At 56.1% G+C, this 23,479-nt stretch overlaps 9 protein-coding genes across 9 annotated transcripts; 4 read left to right on the forward strand and 5 right to left on the reverse strand.

Annotated features, from left to right (window-relative positions):
- Nucleotides 1-23: 23 nt before the first annotated feature.
- KRP23_9919 (putative WD repeat-containing protein) lies at nt 24-1,881 on the reverse strand (the record flags this gene model as incomplete). Its single annotated transcript, XM_067895533.1, has 5 exons — nt 24-800; nt 883-1,034; nt 1,098-1,615; nt 1,688-1,785; nt 1,846-1,881. The coding sequence occupies 5 exons, from the start codon at nt 1,879-1,881 to the stop codon at nt 24-26; spliced, it is 1,581 nt and encodes a 526-aa protein (XP_067741741.1).
- Nucleotides 1,882-2,060: 179 nt separating this feature from the next.
- KRP23_9920 (Pyridoxal 5'-phosphate synthase subunit PdxT) lies at nt 2,061-2,735 on the forward strand (the record flags this gene model as incomplete). Its single annotated transcript, XM_067895534.1, has 1 exon — nt 2,061-2,735. The coding sequence occupies one exon, from the start codon at nt 2,061-2,063 to the stop codon at nt 2,733-2,735; it is 675 nt and encodes a 224-aa protein (XP_067741742.1).
- A 399-nt stretch (nt 2,736-3,134) lies between these two features.
- Nucleotides 3,135-5,401, reverse strand: KRP23_9921 (Serine/threonine-protein phosphatase 2A 65 kDa regulatory subunit A gamma isoform; the record flags this gene model as incomplete). The annotated part of the gene is made up of 7 exons (XM_067895535.1): nt 3,135-3,219; nt 3,297-3,948; nt 4,044-4,182; nt 4,267-4,639; nt 4,711-5,041; nt 5,110-5,259; nt 5,398-5,401. The coding sequence occupies 7 exons, from the start codon at nt 5,399-5,401 to the stop codon at nt 3,135-3,137; spliced, it is 1,734 nt and encodes a 577-aa protein (XP_067741743.1).
- Nucleotides 5,402-5,652: 251 nt separating this feature from the next.
- Nucleotides 5,653-7,437, forward strand: KRP23_9922 (UPF0652 protein; the record flags this gene model as incomplete). The annotated part of the gene is made up of 1 exon (XM_067895536.1): nt 5,653-7,437. One exon carries the CDS (start codon nt 5,653-5,655, stop codon nt 7,435-7,437), a length of 1,785 nt encoding a protein of 594 aa, XP_067741744.1.
- A 262-nt stretch (nt 7,438-7,699) lies between these two features.
- KRP23_9923 (uncharacterized protein) lies at nt 7,700-8,539 on the reverse strand (the record flags this gene model as incomplete). Its single annotated transcript, XM_067895537.1, has 1 exon — nt 7,700-8,539. The coding sequence occupies one exon, from the start codon at nt 8,537-8,539 to the stop codon at nt 7,700-7,702; it is 840 nt and encodes a 279-aa protein (XP_067741745.1).
- Nucleotides 8,540-10,497: 1,958 nt separating this feature from the next.
- KRP23_9924 (uncharacterized protein) lies at nt 10,498-11,496 on the forward strand (the record flags this gene model as incomplete). The annotated part of the gene is made up of 1 exon (XM_067895538.1): nt 10,498-11,496. The coding sequence occupies one exon, from the start codon at nt 10,498-10,500 to the stop codon at nt 11,494-11,496; it is 999 nt and encodes a 332-aa protein (XP_067741746.1).
- Nucleotides 11,497-12,424: 928 nt separating this feature from the next.
- On the reverse strand, nt 12,425-13,312 carry KRP23_9925 (Myb-like protein J; the record flags this gene model as incomplete). The annotated part of the gene is made up of 1 exon (XM_067895540.1): nt 12,425-13,312. One exon carries the CDS (start codon nt 13,310-13,312, stop codon nt 12,425-12,427), a length of 888 nt encoding a protein of 295 aa, XP_067741747.1.
- Nucleotides 13,313-14,778: 1,466 nt separating this feature from the next.
- Nucleotides 14,779-18,352, forward strand: KRP23_9926 (uncharacterized protein; the record flags this gene model as incomplete). Its single annotated transcript, XM_067895541.1, has 2 exons — nt 14,779-16,008; nt 16,115-18,352. 2 exons carry the CDS (start codon nt 14,779-14,781, stop codon nt 18,350-18,352), a joined length of 3,468 nt encoding a protein of 1,155 aa, XP_067741748.1.
- Nucleotides 18,353-18,501: 149 nt separating this feature from the next.
- On the reverse strand, nt 18,502-23,270 carry KRP23_9927 (uncharacterized protein; the record flags this gene model as incomplete). Its single annotated transcript, XM_067895542.1, has 5 exons — nt 18,502-18,553; nt 18,625-18,865; nt 18,942-20,844; nt 20,924-22,699; nt 22,767-23,270. 5 exons carry the CDS (start codon nt 23,268-23,270, stop codon nt 18,502-18,504), a joined length of 4,476 nt encoding a protein of 1,491 aa, XP_067741749.1.
- Between the last annotated feature and the right edge of the window lie 209 nt (nt 23,271-23,479).

The raw sequence follows: 23,479 nt of genomic DNA on the forward strand, positions 1-23,479 counted from the left end.
AGTAGCTCTTCTGCTTAGTTTGCTCAGTTCTTAGACTTGGCGAGTCGTGCGACAGAACTCGATCCTGAACGTGGCAACCAGATCTTGATTGAACAATCGGCTGAGGCTGAGGCCAAAATGGGCTCCGTTGGGTGGAAGTCCACGCAGTACACACGGTCGCTGTGGGCGTCGATCTTTTGCACGAGGGTCTGAGCGTGCTTGCCCGGGCCATTTCCCTTGCTTCCTCCATTCCCATCTCCAGCGTGCTTGGAAGGCGTCACCTCGTGCAGGTAAATGTGCCGATCAGCACTACCAGTAGCAAGCAGCAGCGTCTCGCGCGACGAATCCATTGATCCGTGCTCACCGCTGGGGTCAGTGAAATCTTCTCCATCGCCATCCGTGAGCTTGCGACGCGAGCCAGCTCCAGAATTGCCACCCAGGCCGCCTCCAAGTCGTCCCCGGGGCGGAAGCGCCAGCTTGTACTTGTAGCCATCACCACGGAAGAATGAACTCTTGATTGGCCAGTTCTTGTTCTTATGGCCCGAGACAGAGCATACCAGCTGCAACCGGTCATTGTCGCCACTATCACTGCCGGCACCAGGTCCACGCCTCGTGCTACGAGAGCTAATGAGCTTGGAGCGTCGGTCATACACTCGCAGGACATTATCGTAGCTGTTTACGCCGAAGAAACGACCGTCGTCGCCACCATCACTTCCGGGCGATGCGTGCACGTGCGAGATAGCGTGTCGGGCTGAGTCGTTCAGTACCGACAGTTCCTCGAGACACGTATCCATCCGAACGTCCCAGGTCTTCAGCATGCCCTGAAAACCACCATAAAATACCACATAAGTGTCAGCTACCGCAAAGGCATCTCACGAGATAGGCAGGTAGCTCTTTAACCACCTTGCTATCTCCCGTAGTGACTGTCATGCCGTCGTGCGCAACATGGAGCGCGTTCACCATGGCGTCGTTAGTCCAGGTGCGACACACGTCCGAGCGGGTGTCCGCCATATGCAGACAGCACTTGCTGGATCCCAAGAAGTACTGATTGTTATCTACACCACCATCATTAATAACACGCTTTCCCCCGCAATCAACCACAAGATTTCCACACGTACCAGACATGTTAAAGGCCACACACTGCACGAGTCCGTCCACCTCCTTGCTAGTCACGAGCTGGCTCTTCTCCACATCCCAGAGCTTCACCGTGTGGTCGTAGCTGCCGGATACGAGTGTGGCGCTGTCCTCGGCCCAGCTCACGTCGATCACGAGCTGCGTGTGTCTCGCGAGCGCCGCCAGCTGCGGCTGGTTGAACTTGGTGGTCACGTCCCAGAGCATCACCTTGCAGTCGAAGCTACCGGACGCCAGTAGCCGCCCGCAGGGCGAGAACTTTGCCGTGTACACGGCGCCGCCGTGCGCCCTCAGCGTAGACTTATGCACGAGTACGCGGGCGTCTCCGTCTCCGTCGGCGTCATATGGGTCCCCCTTGGCGCCCAGCAGCGCCGCGGAGCCGCGGAACGACGACTCGGCCGCCGCCTCGGCGCTTGGACCAGGCGCGGCCAGCAGCTCCGCGATGGCGAAGGGCTCAGCGGCGGCAGCGCGGCTCGACGAGGACGGCGCGTGCGCCGAGTCCAATCTGATAATAAAGAGTGACGGTCAGTGCAAACCTCGCTTCAACTATGCGACTAGAAAGGTAAGCGTATGCTACTTGAGAGTGAGCTCGTAGACCGAGCGCTTGAGGTCGTGGTTCTCGCGGTCGAGCTTCTCCACGCTCGTCTTAAGCAGCTTGTTCTCCTTCATAAGTATCTGCACGACGACATGCGTCAACCATGAGACTGTAGGGAGTGTGGGGAGACCAGGACGTACCTCATACTGCGCGCGCAGGTGCGCCTCGGACGCCATGGCGGACGGCGAAAACAGGGGCGACGTGGAAACTGATGTGATGTACCTATATCAGCGTTTGCGGGGTCTGTATCATTTTTTTGAAATTAATTGTGGGCCACTTTGTGGGCCACCTATTGTACACGTGCGTCAGCAGAACCACAAGTGAACTTGCAGCGAACGACACACAAGACGCAGCCATGGTTACGGAGATCAAGAGTCTGACGGTGGGCGTACTGGCGCTGCAGGGCGCGTTCGAAGAGCATATGGCGATGCTGGAGGGACTGCGCGCCACAACTGCCAAGGGTCAGCCCGTGGCCGTAAAGACCGTAGCCATCCGCCTGCCCGAGCAGCTGCAGAACGTGGACGCACTGGTGTTGCCCGGTGGCGAGAGCACCACGATCGGCAAGGTGGCCGTGCGCTGGGGGCTCGTGGAGCCGCTCAAGAAGTGGGTGGCGGCCGGCCGCCCTATCTGGGGCACATGCGCAGGCATGATTATGCTGAGCCAGCAGGCCAAGCACGCTGAAGAGGGCGGCCAGACGCTCATTGGCGGCCTGGACGTCGAGGTTTCGCGCAACTTCTTCGGCGCGCAGGTGCGCAGCTTCGAGATGCTGGTGGATGGCCCACCGGGTTTCAACACTGAGCCGTACAACGCAGTGTTCATCCGTGCGCCAGCCATCATTTCCGTCGGCGAGGAGATAGAGGTGCTCTCGCGCGTGGCGAACGCCAAGCCCGCCGACGGGTCGGACCCCGTGGACGTCATCATCGCCGCGCGCAAGGAGCATATCCTTGTCACGGCCTTCCACCCGGAGATCACGGACGACTCGCGCTGGCACCAGTACTTCATTGAGACCATTGTCCTGCCCCGTGTATAGATAAATGGCTAGTCTCGCTGTTGGTGTCCATCCGATGCAATTCGAACGAGATCGAGGATCGAGCTCTGTGCACTAAAGGTGATAATAGATTGGTTGAATGATAGAAGACGGTTTGCAGTCGAGAGAGAATAGCAACGCGATCGGTACTGCAGCCCACGCCAACCAACTTTCGTTTGCATTGTCTGTGGGGTTGGTGCTTTATATGCCTGCCTGCTACTCGCCGCCAAGCGCCCAGCACAGCCTAAACTCTAGAGCAAGAACATGAATCGCAGGAAAGAGGAGTCCCGATAGGGTCAAGCGTCACCGCTCTTGGAGGGGGCTCAACACACAAGATGAAGCCAGAAAGGAATTGAGAGAGGGTTGATCGCATCCTCACGTAAGAGCGCGTCCCTACACTGTCTAGCCCTGGACCGCATCCAGCGCGATACTCGAGTAATACTTGACGTCCATGTCGGAGTCGCTCACCAGCTCCGTCAGGCAGGGTCTGCGCAACCCAAACAATTCGTAACGTTAGTTTCACAAATGCACGCAGCAAGTATCACGATGGTCGCGTGCACGTACCGGACTTGGGTCGCGACCACGGAGGCGTCGGCGAATTTACACAACTGCTTTAAGGTCATGGAGGCCACGAATCTAACGTTGGGGATCTTGTCGTGGGCGCCGCGAATTGCCAGCGTCATCATGAGGGTCAAAAGGTCGCTCGATACCTTCTCGACAGACATTTGCTTCAGCGCGTGCAGCACGTTGACGCGCTCCTGGTAGATCACGGACTTGTCGAAGATCTGGTTCAGGCGTGGCATAACGTTCTGAAGGATGTAGTCGCTGCCCAGAGACTCTAGTAGCTTCGGCAGGATCTTCGTGGCGCTCAGGCGAACTTCGCCCACCATGTCCGTGAAAGAGCTAACGTAAATCTCCAACAGGTGCTCCTGAAAGTACTGGTCGCCCAGACTGCCGGCAAGGGCAGGAATGGACAGGATAACAGCCTCACGCACACGCCACTGCAGGTCGCGCGCCAGGTCAGCGATGGCCGGAAGAAGCACTGACTCGAAGGATGCCATCCACTGGGCAAGAAGTTCCATACGCTTCAGAATGTTAAGCCGCACGTCAACAACCTCATCGCGCAGGAAGAGCAGCAGCAGAGGCGCAAGCGTCGACTTAGACGTGGCCTCGCCAAGCTTGGGCGCTAGCTCCATGCACGCAATCGAGACAGCAGCTGCAGTTAAAAGAGTAATTAGTAACCCGTGTAGTGTTAGCAAATGGTCTCCAACGAAGCGTAACAAATGCGAGAAAAGTGGGGAAAGCACGTACTGCGAACGTTGGGGGCCGTGTCCTGCGACAAAGCCGACAGCAGCGGAAGAATCTCGCTTGTGAACAGCTCGTTCTTGATAATGGAGATGTAACCCGACAGGTTCTTCGCGGCGGCAGCACGCACTTCTGCCTCCGAGTCCTATAAATTAACGACAGCACCAACAGTTCATGAGCCTTCCAGTTAAATCCTCCACGTGACTGTAGCCGCATATCGTTCTCGTACCTGCAGCAGGTTGCTGAAGCAACCCAGAAGCTCTGACTCAGTGATCTGCGACCCCATAGCGCGCGAGAGCGGGAAGAAGTCCTTGGCAATGCTAAAGCGCACACGCCACGAGCGGTCCTCGACCGACGAGCGTACGACCGGGAGTACGTGCATCGAGTTCTCGTCCTGCGACAGCAGCTCAGCGATCGCCGCCGAGTTCTCAATAGCCAGCAGCCGAACGCTGTCCTGGTCGTCCGCAGTCAGCGAGCGGAAGAGCGGCAGGATCAGGCTGGAAATGTGCTCCTTCTCCATGGCGGCAGCGAACTTGCCAATGTTAGCGGCAGCCGCGCGACGCACCATGGGCGTGTCGTCGTTGCACATCATCTGATAGAAGCTGCAGGCCACACCAAGCACCAGCAGTTAGCAACTTGCACGCCCACTCTCCTGCTTATAAAAAAAACCTACTCGCGCAGCTCCTTCTTGCGTCCAGCGTCCGCCACTTTGCTGTAGATGGCGGCAAAGAGCGAGCACACAGACACGCGCGACGTGAACCAGTCGCCCTCAGCCAGACGCTTGGCCAGCGGCACCATCACGTCGCCCGCGTTGGGCACAACGGCCGCCACCTTCTGCAGCGACTCGACGGCGCGATCGCGCACCACCGTCTCCTCGACGGCCGCGAGCACCTCGAGGGGCTCCATGAGCGTCGCAGCGTGTTCGTCGCCGCCCACAAGGTCGACGAATCCGCCAAGCTCCTCGGCCAGCGCCACGAGCACTTCGTCCTCGTCCTCGGTCGCTTCTGTGCAATTGATCTATCCGTTAGTAACCGATGCAATGGCAGCTCTTAACGCTATGTAAACCCCGTACCGCGCAGGAACGGGAGCAGATCGGAACGCGTGCGCTCGGGGCCCAACGCCTGCGCCACCGTGCGCAGACGGCGCATGGCTTTGATGCGCGTCTCCACCTCGTCGCTCTTGAGCTCCTCGGTCAGCAGCGTCATGGGGTACACTTCGTCCTCTGCAGGGCCATATAACACGTTACGTTAGAAATGGAAGCGCCCAGTAAAGGTTAAAAACGATTCCGCATTAAAAAAAAAAGTGTCCAAAAGGGAGGGGGCGAGGACGAATCAGCCGGCGGGGAGGGCCAAACACTTACCCATTGTGTCTCGATGGGGGGTGGGGGGAGGTCTCGGTCTGTGGTGGGCGCTGTGGTCGCCTCCGCCTCGCAGTCGGTCGCTCGCTCGCTGGCTGCGGGCGGGTTCTTCCTCGCTATACAGTCAGTGTTTGTTTGGCTTTCCCCCTCTCAGCCGCGGTAAGTACGATCTACGAAATCTAATATTTCGATCTATATCGGTTTTCACCGGTTTGATGTGTCGCCACACAACGCAATATGAAACCCCAATTTGCCAAAATGACGCCGCCCAAGATGACACCACCCATGTGCATCGAATGTGAAGATACTGCGGCTGCCGTCCTCTGTGACGTCTGTAAGGACGTTTACTGCCCGCTGTGCTTTGCAGCCCAGCATCACGCTGGCTCTCGCGCGAGCCACAGCAAGACGCAGCTGCCGGGCGCGTCCGACGCTGATGCTACAGCTCCTCCACCGCCGCCTGCATCTCCTGCTCCGCCTGTAGAGCAAGAATCAATGCCACCGCCCCCAATAGAAACCCCTCCGCCACTCGCGAAGGTCTGCGAAGCTCCCGTCATGACCAACGACTCGGAGGAGAGCTCAGCAGAAGGTTCCAGCGACGAGGACGAGGACGAGCTGATGAAGGACATTGAGGCGGCGCCTTCAACGCTCATGAAGGAAGCAGCGTTCGTCCCGCTGCGACTGGACGAGAACGAGCGCGCACTCTTCAATCTGCTGGACGCGGCACTCAACGTGAGCGAGTACACGGACAAAGTGGACGTGCTGTCGTACCGCTCGCCCGTGAAGCGCGTGGTCCACGAGCTCAACGAGACGTTCGGCGTGCTGTCGGGCCTCATGATCGCCAACGACTTCCGGCAGGGCCGTCGGTTGGTGCAGGACAAGCAGTTCAAGGACAATGAGGAGTTTTTCCGCCAGGTGTTTGAGATCGGACGGCGGTACAAGATTATGAACCCGGAGCGCATGCGCAACAACTACGGCAAGATGATCTACTTGCTGCAAGATGCGAACTTGCGGGAAATCAGAAACTACCTAGGCTTCTCGTGCGTGGCACCGATTAAGACAGTGGCATCGCTGCTCGAGGAGCGCCACGCGCTGGAGATGCTGCGGGATTCGCGCTGCGCGGCTGCAACGTCGGTTGCTGCAGTTAACCCGGGCCTGCTTTCCGACTCGGAAGCGCTGCAGCGCTTTGCGCGCAGCAAACAGCAGGCTATTGAGGGGCTGGTGCGTGACTACTCGTCGGCGTCGCTGCCCGAAGACGAGATCCGTCTGTGCCTGGCCTCCATCTCGGACAGCCAGAGCTACTTGGCATCCAACCGGTCGCCGATCACGCGCATGATCGACTACTTAGAGAAGTACTTCAAGCCGGAGAAGGCGGAGCCAGGACTCAGCCTGGAAATTCGCGCAGGCAAAAATGGCGCGCGCCTTAGTCACAGCCACGCCAGTCAATACGAGTACGTGTTACAGTCGCTGCTGTTGTGGAAGAACATCACGACGTCGATGCTGCGTCTGTGGTGGGTCGTGGAGGAGGACTTGCTGGGCGGCAGCATGTACCGTCTCCGCGATACTGGCCAAGGGCTCAACCGCATGCAGCATGCGCCCGAGACGTCTCACTTGGTGCACAGTATTCTGCATCACACGCAAAAGATGCGGCCCCGCTGGGTGGGCTCCTCGGTCGTTCATCTCGGCGACCATAACGTGCCCAATGCACTCATGTTCATCGACAAGTACACGCAGATTTCGCGCATTTTGAGTCCGATCGCGAACACGGTGCACGACATCCCTGCGCTCGCAGCGCAACCCAACACGCGCGCGTACATCGAAGAGAGCTTTGGCGGCGCTGAGACGCTGCAGAAGCGTGTCCTGTGCGACTTCTTCAAGCACGGATTCGACGGCAGCGGGGCCGACAACTTCTTCGACGCAGGCTCGTGCATTGACGGCCGCCTCACGAGCGCTTGGAACTGGTGCTCGCGGATAGAGAAGAAGAGTTTCTTCCACGTGTTCCTCATGGCCGGATTCGTCGGCTTCGATGGCCACTTTGAGAAGTAGGCGGGGGGTCACCTTGAGCTGATGCAATACAGATATGACTTCCACCAACTGCTCTCACGCGCTTGTCGTGATGACCATCTGACAGTATCTCTCCAGCCGAGCGCTGTACGGTTTGTCTCGAGGTTACATATAGCAGGCTCAATCAATGCAAAAGGCGAGGCATTCTCACTTGTTTACTACGTTAATTAATTCAGCTTCACTATTCGTGACACGCTACTCGAGTCTTCTTCGCGAAACTCTATGGAGAGAAGTCGAGGCTACCTTATAAATGGTGGGGGTAGTTGTTATGCTGGTGGCCGCCCTCCGTGGGCGTGTAGTGCATCGGCTGCTGCTGCTGGTGGTGGTAGAACGCGGGGTCCTGGTGCTGATTCCACGCCGAGAGCTCCATGGTTTTGTGCTCCGATGCCGCCGTGTCCATGGGGTGGGTAAAGTACACTGCCTGCTCGTTGCCGTAGTCGGTAGTGGCCACTGGTCGAGTCGAGGTCTCGCCGCCGTGGTCGTGTGAACCGTTCGTGAAGTGTGCAACATGCTCCAACACAGGCTCAATATCGGACAGCAGGTGTTCTAGGTAGCGGTCGTCGTGTGCATCCTGGCCTTGGTTTCCGAACTGCACCTCGTCCTTAAACTCGGGCTTGACGTCCATCGGTTCGCAGTCGTCTCCGTCCATGCTCTTCCTCTCGTCCTCCTCCTGGATGTGGTCCATGATCCTGAGCTTGGCCATCTCGCCGCCGTATTCCGTCGGTGACGTGGGCGGCGACTGGGAGCCAGTACTGCCATCGACCGGAGTGGTCACCGAAGCCGAGGCGCTCGAGTTGGAACCGGTGCTACACGCGGAGCTCATCGAGTCGCTGCGCACGCGGCGCTTCCATCGACTGAGCTTCTGGCGCAGCTTTTGCGCGTGGGTCATGGCCTGGCGCGTGGACTTGGAACCCACGTAGGCGGCGATGGCCGTCCACGGGCCTTGCGGGAAGCGCTGGATGGCCTCCCAGAAGCGACGCTGCTCGGCTGGCGACCAGGCGTGCTCGCCCGGCTTGGGCACTGTGAACTGCGTGGGCACGAGCTTGGCTTGGTGCAACTCGCTCATGACCTTGGGCGAGATCATTGCGCAAGTGTCCACGGAGACGTCAACTCGTTGCAGTCAACGAATGATCTGATATGGCTTGATGGACGATCGGTTGGGATGACGCGCTGCACTAGCGAAACGAGAGACGCCGCCACGCTGGACACTGTTGTGCTTGGATGCTATTCGCGCAATGAGGCGCTCAACGCTTTCCGCCCCGACATGGCTCAGTTGTTTGCGGCTCCGCTTAACGCCGCAGCTCGTGAGCGAGCGTATCAATCGTGGCAATCGACTGGAAGCCGAGTAAGCAGCGTCTCTCTCAAGAGACGGAGCGCTCATCTCTCTCGGTGATTTCTCACGCTGCCCTCTTTGAGCAAGACAAACGTGTCGGAAAGACTGCCGCGTGTCAAAAAGCAAACAGGCAAAAATTTCGCTTTTTGACGACGCGGCAATACATTGCAAAATCGTGTGCATGCTGGCCGAGTGCTGGCTCGCGGAGAGAGACCGGCGCCGAATCGATTAAAGCGACTCGAGGCGCCTTGCTCTCCATGGACTCAGTCGCTGCCTGCACTCGTGCGTTTTGCACTAAATTTTCGTGCGCGCGGAGCCTCCGGCTTTAGAGTGCATCATTCCCAGGACACTGCGCTCTAACTTAGAGCAGGCGAGCAGGCTGACACGCCATGATCGGCAAAGGCATTACTTGCGACGCGCACTTGTTTGCCAGGCTTGCGGTCTCTAAACTGCGGTACCGCCACCGCAGATTTTCACGCTGTACATGTACACATGCATTTGCCCCGGTCCTGTATTTCCCAGTCGATCGGGCGAGAATGCTTGCCTGACCGTGTTCGCCGAGTACATATACAGTAAGATATCGGTGTTGCCACCACGGCGCTCCTTACGGCGGGCCCAGGATATGGAGCGAGATTTGTCGCGACTGTATCCGTGGCGCCGCCCTGCGTATGCAGACAACTTTTTTGACAGGCGAGCGGTAGGAATCTCGGCCAAACCGACTCGACACTCGCGCAGTTCAGTTCATTCGGCTGCAGCGACACGAGCGAGGTCTCCCCGCGCACCGGCGGTCCAAGCGCCACGTAGCGTTATCTTCGGCAGGGAACACGTCAGACCATCCGCCAGCGGCACGCAGAGACAGACAGCCGTGCTTCTAAGCCTCCCGATGTACGGCGTGGCTGGCTGGGGGTTATCAGGTCGACCGCTCTCTTGCGGTGACTTGACGCCTCCATCACCAGCACGCTCGGGGCGAGGCCGCGACATGTATTGAGAGATATACAGTATGTACACCACAGCACAAACTGACTTTTTGATTGCCGATCCCGATTTTTCGGGTTTTCGCTCACCTCCATTGGTCTCCGCCGAACAGCCCCAACCAACCACTTATCTTATTCGTAACGGTCGGCAATATCCACTGAAGTTTTGGTGGTGTCTACCGCGAAAAAGGTATCCATTTCCAGATGAGCCACTGAAAAAAATCGAGCGTTGTTACCTGTACTCTGTATCTGAGCATTGAGCGTTGTCTGTCAGGAGCTGTTTACTCCCCAGAAGCTGACAAGCTGCCTTGCTTGTACTTGTATTAATGATCTTCTGCGTGTTAACGTGCAAATATTGGACGAATTATTCAGGTCCCTAACCTGCTCGACCAGTTGATTCATGTTATGATTGGTCTCATCGACGTACTTGGAGCTTGTAAAGCAGGCGCCACTTTGAGGGCTCCGTTGCAGAACTCAGCGGATGAAAAGAGCACACAATTGAGGCTTCTCGTACATGGTTCTGTATTGGATTGACACAAGGGAATCACTCTGCATGTGCTACATGTACAAAGTAAGTTACCCGCTTTCCCCGTGTTGTACACTAATGTCCTCCCCTGCACGCCAAAGCATGACTCATTAACCGTATCTTGTGTGGACAGCCGGCGGCCGGGAACGTTCCGTGCTCGTATTTTTTTGGTACAAATCCTGCGCACTCGGCAAAAGTCGCTGACGGCGATGGCTGTATTGTGGAGTGCGCTACCCGACGAGGTGCTGGCCGCCATTGCTCGGCTGCTGCTGGGCGTCGACTTGTTGCAACTCTCGCACGTCGATCGGCGCGCACTTTGCCTCCTGTCCGATCTCTTCGCGTCTCGACTGTCACATGTGCGGTACGCACGAGAGGAGACTTCCTCGCAACGGATTGCAAACAGCAAGCGAGCGTACGCACAGGCGAGCTCGCTTCGGTTCGGTGGACAGCCCGAAGAGACCGAAAGTCGGAGACTTCCGCAGAGCTTCGCGCCAGTGTTCTGGTCCACAGACACACTCTTCGGGCTCTTCGCACGCGAGGATGGCGCTGGAGCGCCCTGCTTCACGCTGGACGCGTGGTTCAGCCTCTCGCAGCCTCTGCAGGGCGTTTTCCTAGGCGGGGTATTGCTGGGACTGCAGAGTGAAAAGTGTCGCGAAGACAGCGGTCGGTGGCCGGACTTCCACTGCCAGGTACTGCATGTGGATGCTCAGAGGAACTTGTTCTGCTCTGTGACAGCGGAGAAGCCTCATGTGGCAGTACAACTACAGCTCGGGCGCTGGTATCACGTGGCGCTTGTGTTTGATGACCAAGTGCAAAGCGTATATCTGGACGGCGAACTGGTGGACACGCAGTACGGGCAGCAGCATCAGCTCGAGAGCTATCCGTACTACTACGCGCAGGTTGGAGCAGGCTGCATAAGTGGCGACGCAGTGGGGAAGCCGACGGATTTATACAGGGGCTGGTACACTTTCCACGGCGTTGTAGATAACCTGCGTGTCTGGCACGAGGCCATGTCCGCGGAACAAATAGCAGCGCTGAGTCGGGACTACGCCGTGCTGTTGCGGCGCCCCACGTTCTCGCTCAAGCGCGACGTGCCTGCCTGGATGGCGCACGGTGTGGAAACGGTCCGGTGCTCTCGGCCGCGAGAGCGGTGGTGTGAGGTTGTTGCTGCTAGCAAACGCACCGAGGATCACGAGTCGTGGGTGTAAACTCGCCATCGCGGTACTAACATGGCTGGATTGTTTGCTCAGTTGTGAGCATCGTGCTTGGGTGCAGCGTGTCGAGGCACGTGAAAACACGCGCGAATCAATCAAGAGTCGAATGCGACGCCCGTGTGAAAGCAAGTCGGCGCCATGCAAATCTAGCAAGTTTTGCTTGCCACTCGCCTATTACGGGGATAGCGGTCACTCAATAGGTCGAGACTGGTTGCCTTGCAATCGCTAAGTTGCACCAACAGCAATTGGAGCACGGTTTGGTTCTCGCCTTGTGCGCTCTTCGTCATGGCGCCTTTCAACTTGATTTGAACGTGTATGTCGATGGAGAAGATAGAAGAGATCTCTTCGCCTCCATCCATGTGATCCTTGTTTCAAGTTCCCCGCGCCCGGATGCCGAGCCTTCTCACCACTATCCCAGAACGATCATGAAGCAAAACACTCCCCGAACAAACCGCAATAAGCTCCTGCAAGCCGACTCACACAACCAATGCAATCTCAACGCGATCGCGACCAGACTATACATCCAGACGCGAAGAACGCTGGATATTGTATCAAGCCTTCGCGAGGTCCTCCCGGGAGCGCGCAATAGACGGTCTGCATCCTCGCCGCTGCAAGCCATATACTACACTGTACTGTACGGCCCGCCAGCGAAAATCTCGATGCTTGCGATTCCCATCCCCCCGCGTCGAATCGTTACGGCGTCTAATCTGAAATGGCTACAGTGAAGTGACGTTCGCGTACGTGGCCAACGAATTCAAGCGCTGTCGGTGTCCAACGGACGTAAGGCTTTGTTCTTGCTCGCATACAGCGAACGAACGTGTATTTTTGTTGGAGTTTTAAGCTTAACGCGTACAAAGCTAGTTTCGTGTGTAGACTTCATATAAATACGTGGATTCTCTCTCCGTCGGAAACCTCATCGCTCCTACCGCAGCTCGAAGCCGTCGAACTCGAGGTTCTCGAGCGCGTCAAGTGTCGGCTCAAGAACCAGCGGCTCGAGTTCCATCTGCTGTTGGCAGTAGTCGTCCAACAACTGCTCGGGCATCGGTAGCGGTTTGGCGCACGCTAACTCCTCGGCCGCGACGTTGCCGCCATGGAATGCAAGGGCCAGTGCGACCGAGAATTCCTCCGAGGACGCGTCCGCTCGGTCCATGACGACCCAGTGGTGCACGTCTTGGTGCGCCGTCGTGAGCGGGAGTCTGCAGTCGTTCGTCACGGGCGGCTGCGCCGTCTCGGCTTCTAGTGCGTCCAGCGAGAAGCATGGTAGCTCGTCTTCGTGCGTTGGCGTAGCAGCTACAACCAGCGGCGAGTCGCTGTCGGGTGAGCTCAAGTATTCTGTCTGAAGCTCTTCTGCCAGGTCCAGACTCGCGACGAACGCTGCAAAGTCCTGGTCGGACAGCCCCATGGGGTTGGACTCGACGCTCAGACGCGCCGTGGGATCCTCATTGTCCGCTTCCTGTTGCTCTTGGTCCACCGCGGCGAACTGCAGATCCCTTACGATCTTCTTGAGGCCGCGACGTCGGCGCGCGATCTTCTGGCGGTACTTTTGGCCGTGGGTCATGGCCTGCCGCGGCGTCTTGTTGCCCACGTACTGCGCGATGCTCTTCCACGGCCCGGCCGGGAACTTGTCCAGCGCCTCGAGGAATCGCAGGTGCTCCTCAGGCGTCCAGAGGCCGCGACCCGAACCTGGCGAGCGCGGTACAAGGCCGCCGCGCGTGGCTCCGCCGCGGGTCGTGGGGATGCGGATCGCCTGCATCTTACAGGCGCTGGCTTGCTGGAAGAGCTGGCTGCGGACTTGCTCGGAGATGGCCATACTGGGCGATACTGGGTAATGGCAAGGTGGTTTGGGAACTTGTCCTGTGTGGCGTCAAATTCAAGAGTGAGCGGACACGGAAGAAAGGAGGACGGTCACAGTGCATCGCTGTGAACGTTCCGACGGTGGTTAATCACTTTGCAGTGGTCGCGTCTCGCTTGCTCACGGGCGTGTTTGGGATTTGCATGCAGATTCGTTGGATACTTTGTCCGACAGACACGGTAGTGTGTACACTAGCCGTTTGTATGTAGCACTTTCTGAAAGGTGGAAAGTGACTGGACCCTTCTCCTGGTTAAGTTTAGAAAAAATGGGTACACTTGGAAACAGCTGACGGACGCCCCACACTGAAGTGCAATTCGCCAAAATGAAAAAGTGAGAGCCGGAGATCGCCTTCGCCACGGACGTTGTTGGGTGCGCTTGCTACAGTGAGCGAGTTGAAATATACTGTGGCTCAGTTCCTCGCCGCCCGCAGCGACACTCGAGGCGCGAGCCAAGTACCTCCTCCAAAGTTTTCTGCCGCGGTGTGCACACGTCCATGCGCTGTTGCATTGCAGTTTAGGTTCGGACATCTCCAAACGGCGTAACCACGTGTAACACCGACCGGCTTTCGTGACGGTCTCGGCTCCCTGGTCATTGAAGACTTGGTTTCGTTCGCAGCAGCACATAACATACTTGTATTCGCGTGGGGCAATTGCACTGGTACGATCGTCTGCAGCATGCAATGCACGTACACGACAGACATCAAGGCTCGCGTCGCGCACTGGTACCCCCGTTACGGTTGCCCATCATGTTGCAGACGATATGCATGTACATCTCATCCGGACGGTCATCCGACTGCGTCGCTGAATACGGTCGTGCTCCGCCGGATTGCTACAGTCTCCACCGAAATACATTGCATATTGTAGGCTGCAATTTGCAGCTGACAAAGTGCTGATGCTGATTGAGCAGTGTGTCCGACTCTGTAAAGCTGGATTTGGCCCGAATAGCTACGCTGCGTGGCTGCTTCGTGACTGCCATCGCTCGCCATGCAGCATCAACTTGTTTTATCGTTAAAGCGGATGGAAACACTTGATTCCAACGAACCCCGTGCAGCAAATACAGTATCGACGAAATAGCACGGCCACGACGAAGCCACCTCCTGTGCCGAGCAAGCAGAGCGCTCTTCAGCGCGAAGCTGTCGGCCCCGATGGCGGGAACATGTCGCTGCATAGGGAGACCGGGAGGCAATTGCGGTTGGTACGGAGACCACATCATATCCTCCCGCGGCGGATTATTACCGACAAAGTGCATCCACATTGAAGCGTTTTGCTCGGATGGCGACCGAGATTCACCAAACCATGCGTTCATCTCATCGTGCAGAGGGTACACGTAGCCATCACGTCCAATACGCACTTAGTCGAACATACTTATGTGCGCACACACCACATTGTCGTTGCCCTCATTTTTCCTGTCCTTCCCGCCCCAAAATGCTCAAGAAGAAGGAGAAGCTCGAGCAGATGCGCGAGCTCGGGCGCGGGGGCCTGTCCAAGGGACTGCACTTCCTGCGCGCGGCGGCGCAAAATTCGTCTCTGGAGAATGGCGTGGAAGGCGGATCGACTGCGGAGGGAACAGGCGCCCAGGGGACCACAAATCATCCCAAGATGTCGTACGAGGAGCTGCTGGCGCTCAGCATGAAGCTCACGCGCCAGAACAAACTCATGAAGGCCCAGTACCAGAAGAACCAGAGTCAGATGGCGACCAGCGACGCCGACGCGCGCGCGCTGCGGACTTTCTTGGAGCAGGAGCTGGGGCTGGACGTGGAAAATAGTGCCCCCGGTGGGTCTATTGATGTTGAAGCACTGAAGGAGAAGTACCGTACCTTGTCGGAATTGAAACACAAGGCCGAGACTAAACCTGTAGAGAGTGTGAATCTACTGGGGCTCTCGCCTGTTGCCACGGAGAAGAAGCCAGGGGGTTATGAAGTGATTGACCTGCTGGGGGATGCAGCAGTGGGGGACTCGCAGCTAGAGCAGGCCATGCAGCAGGTGGAAAGGATGAGGGAGCAACTGAGACAGGGAGCTGAGCAGACCAAGGAGCTCGAGAGGAAGCTGTCGGAACAGCAAGATGCAGCGAGGAGGACGCTGGAGCAGCAGGAACAGGTGGAGGAGCTGCAGCGACTTGCTGAGCTGAAGGGGGAGCTAGAGAAGAAAGTGCGGGAGCTGTCGGAGCTGTTGGATACTGGCGCGAAGGAGCAGCAAGAGGCAAAGCAGACACTTGCCAAGGTCGAGCAGGAGAAGACGGAGCTGATCGAGCGTTTACAACAGGCACAAGCGATGTCCGTGACGGAACTGGAGGACGAAAAGCAGAAGGTTGCAGCGGCATTAGAGTCCCAGCACACGGAATTAGAGGTGGCCAAGGCTGATAATGCACGTCTTCGAGAACAACTGGAAACACTGCAAGTAGCGCCTGAAGCTTCTGAAGATGAAGTACAAGAGAAGGCAGCAGCAGCATTAAAATCGCAGCAAGCAGAGCTCGATTTGGCAAAGGCTGAAAATGTTCGTCTCCAGGAGCAAGTGCAAGCATTACAAGCAGCTCCTTCCCCATCTTATAACTTTGAAGAGGAAGCGAAAAAACAAGTGGCTGCAGCATTAGAGGCGCAGCAATCAGAGATCAACGCGTCAAAGGAGGAGAACGCGCGCCTTCAGGAGCAAGTTCAAGTACTGGAGGCAACGGCTTCCCCATCTGATGATTTTGAGGAGGAAACGAAAAAAACAAGTAGCTGCAGCGTTAGAGACGCAACAAGCAGTGATCATTGCGTCAAAGGAGGAGAATGTGCGCCTTCGGGAGCAAGTTGAAGCACTGGAGGCAGCGGCTACTTCGTCTCCCGATGCTTCAGAAACCCAGGCAGAAGATACCAGCGAGACTGTCAGCTCTCTGCGCGCTGAAGTTAATCGTTTGCAAAGCCTCCTTGGGACAAAAGACAGCGATAGTGAATCATTACAACGAGAACTCGCGGCAGTCAAGGAGCAGCTTCACAACGCTCAGGAGGAGGCTGCAACGAACGATAGAAACAGTGAGGCTGATGCCACTTTGATGCAAGAGCTGGAGCGAGTGAAACTGGAATCGGCTGAGCATGCTCATGAGGTACAGTCGTTGCAAAAGAAATTGCGTGCTGCTGAAGAGCGACACACCAAGACAAATAGCGACAGTGAAGTGACCCAGTCGTTGGTAGAGGCTCTCAAGGAAGACACTAGTCGTCTGGCCGACCAAGTAGCGCAGTATGAACAAAAGCAGGCTGCATCGGAGAAGGAAATGACGGAGCTGTCTGACGCGAAGCGTGACCTGGAATACCAGCAGGAGAAGGCTCACGAGGCTAAATCGGCAATGGAGAAGCAGCTGGAGGAGGAGCGTGCGTACTGGACGTCTAAGCTTGAAAAACTAATTACCGACAGCGACGCAGCGAACACTAAGGCAAAAACACTCGAAGCTGAACTTCGCGAAAAGGAGAAGCAAGTTACCAAGATGGCAGCATCTCAGACTTCTATGACATCGGAGTTGATGGAATTGCAAAAACAGGTGAGTAGTATGCGTGAAGATTTGGCTATGGCCGCGGAGGGCCTCGAGGCGCATGCAACGAAGGCCGAGACCAACGAGCGTCGGTACATTCAGAGTGAGAAGGAGGTAGTGGAGTTGAAAAAACAGCTCGACGAAATGCGCGAAAAACACCATGAGAATTTTGAGATGTTGCGCCAAGAGAAGGAAGCCGAGCTGGAGCGCGTTCACACTGAGCGGAAAACTTTGATCGCCGAGAAGAAGCAGCTCTCTCAGGAGACAGACGAAGTCCAAGCACGCTGCAAGTCGTTGCAACGCGAGCTAGAGGCAGCGCGCAAGCACGAAGAAGAACTGGAGACGTCTTTGAGCGAACAGACTTTCCAAGTGGGCAATCTTAGCGTGGATCTGGCTGAGACCAAAAAGTCTCTATCCGATCGCATGGCACTTGCCACAAGGCTGCAGACTGAAAATATGGGCATGGCCGGAAAATTAGCGGAGCAGGTCGCGCTGATTGAGAGCGCATTACGCGACGCGGCAAACAGTAAGACTGCACAACAGGTAATGGAGACACAGGTGCAGGCGGCCAAGGTTGACGTGCATCGTATGAAGCAGAGCGAGACTCAAGCTAAGCAAGAGCTGGGGAACGTACAACAAGATATGTGTAAGCAGGAAGAATGTTTCCAGCAGGAGCGTGAACAAGCTAAAGAAGCGCTGCGAACCGCTGTGGAGAACGAAAAGTTCAACTTCAAACGCGAACTGGACCGCCTTGAAGCCGAAAGCAAGCACAAGTCAAAATTGGCACTGCAAGCAGTGCTTGAAAAGGAAAAGGAGATTGCGCGCCTGAGTGCGCGTCTCCACGAACTGGAGGAAGACGTTCGCTCAGGTGGTGCTGACAACCGCAAAATTCTCGAGTTTGCCCAGCTGCAAGCCAAGCGAGAGGCAGAAGCACGGGAGCAGGCAGCTCATATACAAGCACTATCTCAGCAGCTTGAGGAAGCTCATCACGAGCTGCGAGAGCTGCATGAGGACAAGCGGCGTCATGCTGAGGAGCTGACTGCCATGCTCCAGAATCAACGGCGTGATGGTGTCAACATGGAGTACCTGAAAAATGTGGTTGTGCAGTACATGTCCTTCCGACCGGGCTCTTCGCAGCAGGCACGGCTGGTGCCAGTGCTCACGACGCTACTTCAATTCACTGCTGCTGACATCACGGAGGTCAAGCACGCAGCTCGGCGTGGCAACAGCTGGACATCGTGGGGTAGCAGTGATCCCGCTCTCGACTACAAACCCATCGTCGTAGGCGCTGGACACCGCCACCCAATGGCTCCACCTCCAGGACAAGACAACGGCGGCCGGAGGTCTCCACTAGGCAGGATGGCCTCTGCGCCTGCACCCCGGGTTTCTCCGCCGTCTGGGTCGCCCCCAGAGTCGTCCCGAGCCTCCAGCTTTTTCTTACCAGCCAACAATGACGGGCCAGCGGATCCGTCTGCAGAAAGCGCTGACTTCTAAGCAAGGAAACTAGAGAATTGAGTCATTAAGCCGTGCTTAGATCCGACGGTGAAGCGCGTGTAAATCGACGTGTTGCGCATCGCTAAAAGGTGTTTGCCACGTGTGATGAAACAGATATTACAAGTAGCCCACTTGCCTGCTGCAAACTCTCACGGGTATCCCATCATACTCTTGCGGTTCATGATCAGCTCTGACGTACGCCTGTGAAAGGTAGCAATAGATAGTGTCAGCAACGAATGAACAAAATAAGTATGCAAGCAACCCCAGCGTACTTTCGTGCGGCATCCTGTCGAGTCATTCTCCGCGTGCGCTCGCCTGTGTGGGTAGACGAGGTAGAGCCAGAGTTGGCAGCAGCGATGGCTGCAGACAGCGGCGCCGTAGCCAGGAAACTTTGGTGACGCGAAAGCGATGCGATCCGGTTCACACTGCCCCAGTAGCCTGTGGCAGCATTCTTCTTGAGTTCCAGTTTGCCGTTGCTGCTACAAAGCAGACGCATCCACTCCAAACAGTGATCTGGTACGGCACAAACACAAGAGCTTAGTCTAATTCATACATACAACCCCCTTCAGGGGGTGCAGGGATTTCTTACCAATGGAGTCACACTTGACAATCGTGCGGCCAGGCGCCGCTTGAACCACATCACCCGCGCTACTTGATTGCGGCCGCAACATAATGACACAAGCGGATTTGCAGTTCCCAGTTTCCGCTTCTTCCTTTTCGTTGCACGCACGAACCTCCACGATATCCTTAGTAGAAAACGAACCCAGGATGTCGGGCTCCTCGTCGTACAGGTGCAGCGCAAGAGACATCATGAGGACGCGCGAGCTCGTCAGCACAAAATATTTAGGAATCCACTTGCGGCCGTCCCAATCCTGCAGATTTGACGAGTAAATGACAGTAGACTCAATTTGCAGCCGCAGCAACTCTTCGTTGTCCTTGTGCGTCGAAAATGTACTTCCACGGCTGATGAACACCCCCGTGCCGAACGTATCCTCTTTGTTTTTGCCAGACTCTAGCTGCCCGTAGGCACGCTTCACATCAAGCAGAGAGTTACGCCACATCACAGCCTCCTGGTCCGTACGTGGGATGATAATCACACTAGTTTCCGACCCAAGAATGAGTTCGACAGCGTTTTCCGGTGAGTTGATGTATGCGAAGCGAACATCCACAAGCGCGCGGCAGTCGATAACACCGTAGCGAATGGCGGTCGCCTCATCAGCAAGCACCTCGTGCTTGTAAATCGATAGCTCATAGCCCCATTGCATAAAATAACGAAGCCGGATACGTTCCTCTTTAGATGTCCGGTAGTAAAGCCACCCACTGGAACTGAATTCACTTGCGGGCACTGCCGCATCTGGGACAGGCCTCTTTGACGGCACCGTCAAGCCAATCGGTAGCCCGGCTGTTTTGAAGAAATCGTCATCGCTGTGGTCAAAAGTCGAGGTTTTGAGCAACTCCTTTGGCAGCACTTGGATATCACCGAGAGGTGAAAGCGTTGCGTTGCTCTTCATCGACATTGAGTTGGTGCAGCAGTAGTAGATAGCGTTAGCCCATTCTTTTAGCTGATCTTCAGTATCAAATGCCAATAGGAAGGCATAGAAATCGCCGATTTGGTCTGTACGAGAGCTCTCTTCTGCAGCTGTGGGAACTGCAAAGCTCACCTCCAGCTGGTAAAAATCAGCTTCATCCTTGCTGCGCGTCCACACCTTTGACATTTGTAGGTGGAAGATGCAAGGGAGCGATATCATACCAAGCATACGACCTCCCTGTTCTGTGTAAAAGATGAGTTGGTGGTTACGCAGCGAGAAGTACCGACGACGGAATACTTGATACAGGCGATCAAGCTTCCAGATCCACGCCTCCTTAGGCTGCGTACTTGCCCAGTAGTCTGCATGAGGTGCCTTCTTAAGGATCAGGTCGCCGCAGCAGCACATAACCAACATCCAACGCTTAGCCAGCTTCGCGCTTTCAGCAACCAGTCGCACCTCCTTTTCACCTTTCACCTTTACAACAAAGCTGCCCAAATCAAGACCGTCCGAATGTACTTCCTCGATCTCTTTGAGCGATATAGCGTCGATGGTGTCACCCCACTCACTCTCGTAATCACTCTGCGAATCATAGTAGCGGAATATGCCGCTCGATATCGCAGCAAAGACTCTTCTGCCAGCAATCTGGATATCTCCGCCAATGCCCGTGAAGTCGTCTGTAAGAAGCGCACCCAGGCCAGTTGTGGATAATCGCTCCTTCGCGATACCAGCAGCAGCGAGACGCTCCGCCTCCTTCGGGTCTATGTCCTGACTGGTGATGCTATTTGAGCCCTCGGATTCAGGGATAGACATCATTATCCCAGCATTGTTCAGCGCAATACGCTTTGCATCATTAATCGCGGGTGTGATATCATCATCGTTATCACCCGGCCGGTAGTAGTAGTCTGATAGCCATATCAACGCTGACAACCACGCTTCTTTTTGCGCATAACTCTCCGCTACCAACTAGCATGATCCAACAAAATATACTTGTTAGCGCATCATCACAATTAAAAAAGGTACTGGTACCAACAACAAAACGTACCATCCAAATGGTGTCATCGGAAGTGGTCAGCTGAATCGTGAAATCGAGATTTTCCTGGAAGCCTGACTCGGCTTCTCTGACGTCTTTGATGTTTCGGAGGTCGAGCATACTTGCATACGAGTGCAAACTTTCTTCCTCAAGCACCTCGTATTTGAACAGCATGAGCTGATTGTCGATAAGAACGAGGAACCGCGGGTGGTAGGCACCCATGCCCACACTCCGTGGTTTCTTCACAAAGAACCACCCACGCGTGGCCGCCTTCAATGTCACATCCTTCAGGCTACGATACAACCGCGATGATTCCTGAGCGTTCGGATCGATGTACTTGGACGGGTTCGATATCAAACGAGAAATTGTCGGTCGCGTCATAGGCGTCTCGGATTGTCTTGGTGCGTATGTTTGGCTATTGCTACGGGACGCGCGACGGCTAATAGATGAGAGGTCGTACTCTTGCCCTGTGAGCCGCTTCGCCTCCTTGCCAATTGCAATTCCCCACTTCATCATCTTTTCCTGCGTGGTAAAGCACATGATGAACGGACGGCGGTATTTTTGCACTGCGCCTTGAACCAGGATCCCCAGCTCGAGTCTCCACGGCATCATTTCTTCTGTGACCCCACCAATGGACGATGTTTCCGAGCTAGAATCATCACACACAGACGAATCGTCTGTAACCTGGCTGGGAACGATGCTGACGATGTTATCACAACGCAATGTGCCGATCGGACGCGTCCGTGTAGCTGCTGATTCTGCGTTGACGTAGTACATCATTTTGCCATCCTCTAACAGAAGGAAATAATGGCACGAAAACGTGAGCAGGAGGTCTCCAAGTTTACCCACATCGTCCTGCAGCACAACCTTAGGCTCAAAAACGGGATCAAACTCGACAACAGCAACCGGGTGCACAGGTATGGAGAGCCGTGTCGCTTTCGACGAAAACAGCGGCGAGTTCTTTAGCAGATCAACCCACTGCACCATATCATCGCGGTTTTTCGTGTAGAAGGTGAAAATGCTTTGGGATCCCTCGAGTGTAACACCCCACTGTTTCGGGTGGCACTGCGTGAATGCCGTGACGACCTCGCGTGTGTCGTTCGTGGGTCGGATATCTGTTACTTGGTCCATACGAATGACGAGACACGGTTCATCTACCCTTCCGCCCTGCATACTGGGCTTGTACAGCTTGAGCTTATCGCCCTGCAGCTGCAACATTCGAATGCGGTACCGGTGTGCTGACGGCTCCTTCGAGAGCACCCAACCCTCCGCAACACGTGTGGTGTCCACAGGCGGTGCCGTATGAAAGTCCACCCGCGAGAAACGCAACGTAAGTGGTCGCCCCGCCGCACGGATGAGATCAACCGCCTGCTGGAACTCAATGTTCGTGAAGTAGTGGTTGTTGATCGAGATGAGCAAGTCACCCACACGGATAACCCCCGACGCTTCTGCAGGACCCAGCTCTCCCTTCGCGTCCTGAAAACCACACACCATCACTTCGTCGTCCACAGTTCCTCTCAACACCAAGTTGAGCGGTCCGGGCTGATCGAACGTCACAGTAATGATCTTCTCCTTAACGTCATCCTCACCCTGACTCTTGGAGTCATTGTCACCCATGCCGCCTGTCAACGTGCCCGTCATGCGCATCCCGTTAGCGTCTGTAAACCTCGACGCCTGCGTCATGGCCGTCTTCCTGGCCACGGCGCTCGGCCGCGGGATCACCGAGCTGCCTCGAATAACAGCCGACTCGGGCCTCAACATCAACTTGGGTTTATACTCTCCTCTCAACTACAAAAAGTCACAATAAACTCATCAAAAATCCCTTAATCTCTACGAGAAAAAAAAAAATTCTCACCACCAACGTCAGCACCGTCGCCCAGCGCACCATATCCTCCCTGTCGTTGCCCGCCACCGTGTAAATCCTGTCTGCGCACACGAGATCCAGCGCGTGTTCCGGCGCATCGGCTACGCTGGAGGGTAGCACGGCGTTCACTGATGTCAAGTGGATGGCGCCCAGTTCCTGCTCCTCCGTGCTCGTCTTGAAGTAGCGCAGAATCATCCCGTCCAGCACGAACCAACGCACGCGGTACGAGTTTCCCGGCAGGTGGAGTCTTAAGACCCGCGAGCTGTTGAGCTTCTTGCCGCCGGCCCCCACGTGCTGCGCCTTCCGCTTGAAGTCGGGTTTGAGCAAAAAGCCTTTGGGGTTCTCCAGCCAGTCCGTGTGGATGGCGCCCGTGAGCTGCATCTGGTGCACCTCGCGCGACAGCTTCTCGTACGCGTTCTCGGGACCGCCTTGCGCGCCCGCGCCCGTGTCGCCGCTCACGCCGCCGATGGCGCTCGCGCTCAAGTCCGTCGCCATCTTTGTGCGGAATGGGTTTTGAGGGGGAAGCGGCAACGTAACGACTATGTTGCGCGACTTGAATAACGTTGCGCGACTTAATCAACTTCAACTTGGCATGGCTACATTGCCACTTAAATAGCGGGACACAGCTCTCGACACTTAAAATTAGGCGCTCGTCCAGCGGTTTTGCAGTCTGCAGGCTCGTGTTTGGCCTGACCCATCCGAGC

This window comes from Phytophthora ramorum (genome assembly GCF_020800215.1).
Source record: "Phytophthora ramorum isolate Pr-102 chromosome Unknown Phyram_PR-102_s0009, whole genome shotgun sequence".
Taxonomy (NCBI): Eukaryota; Oomycota; class Peronosporomycetes; order Peronosporales; family Peronosporaceae; genus Phytophthora; species Phytophthora ramorum.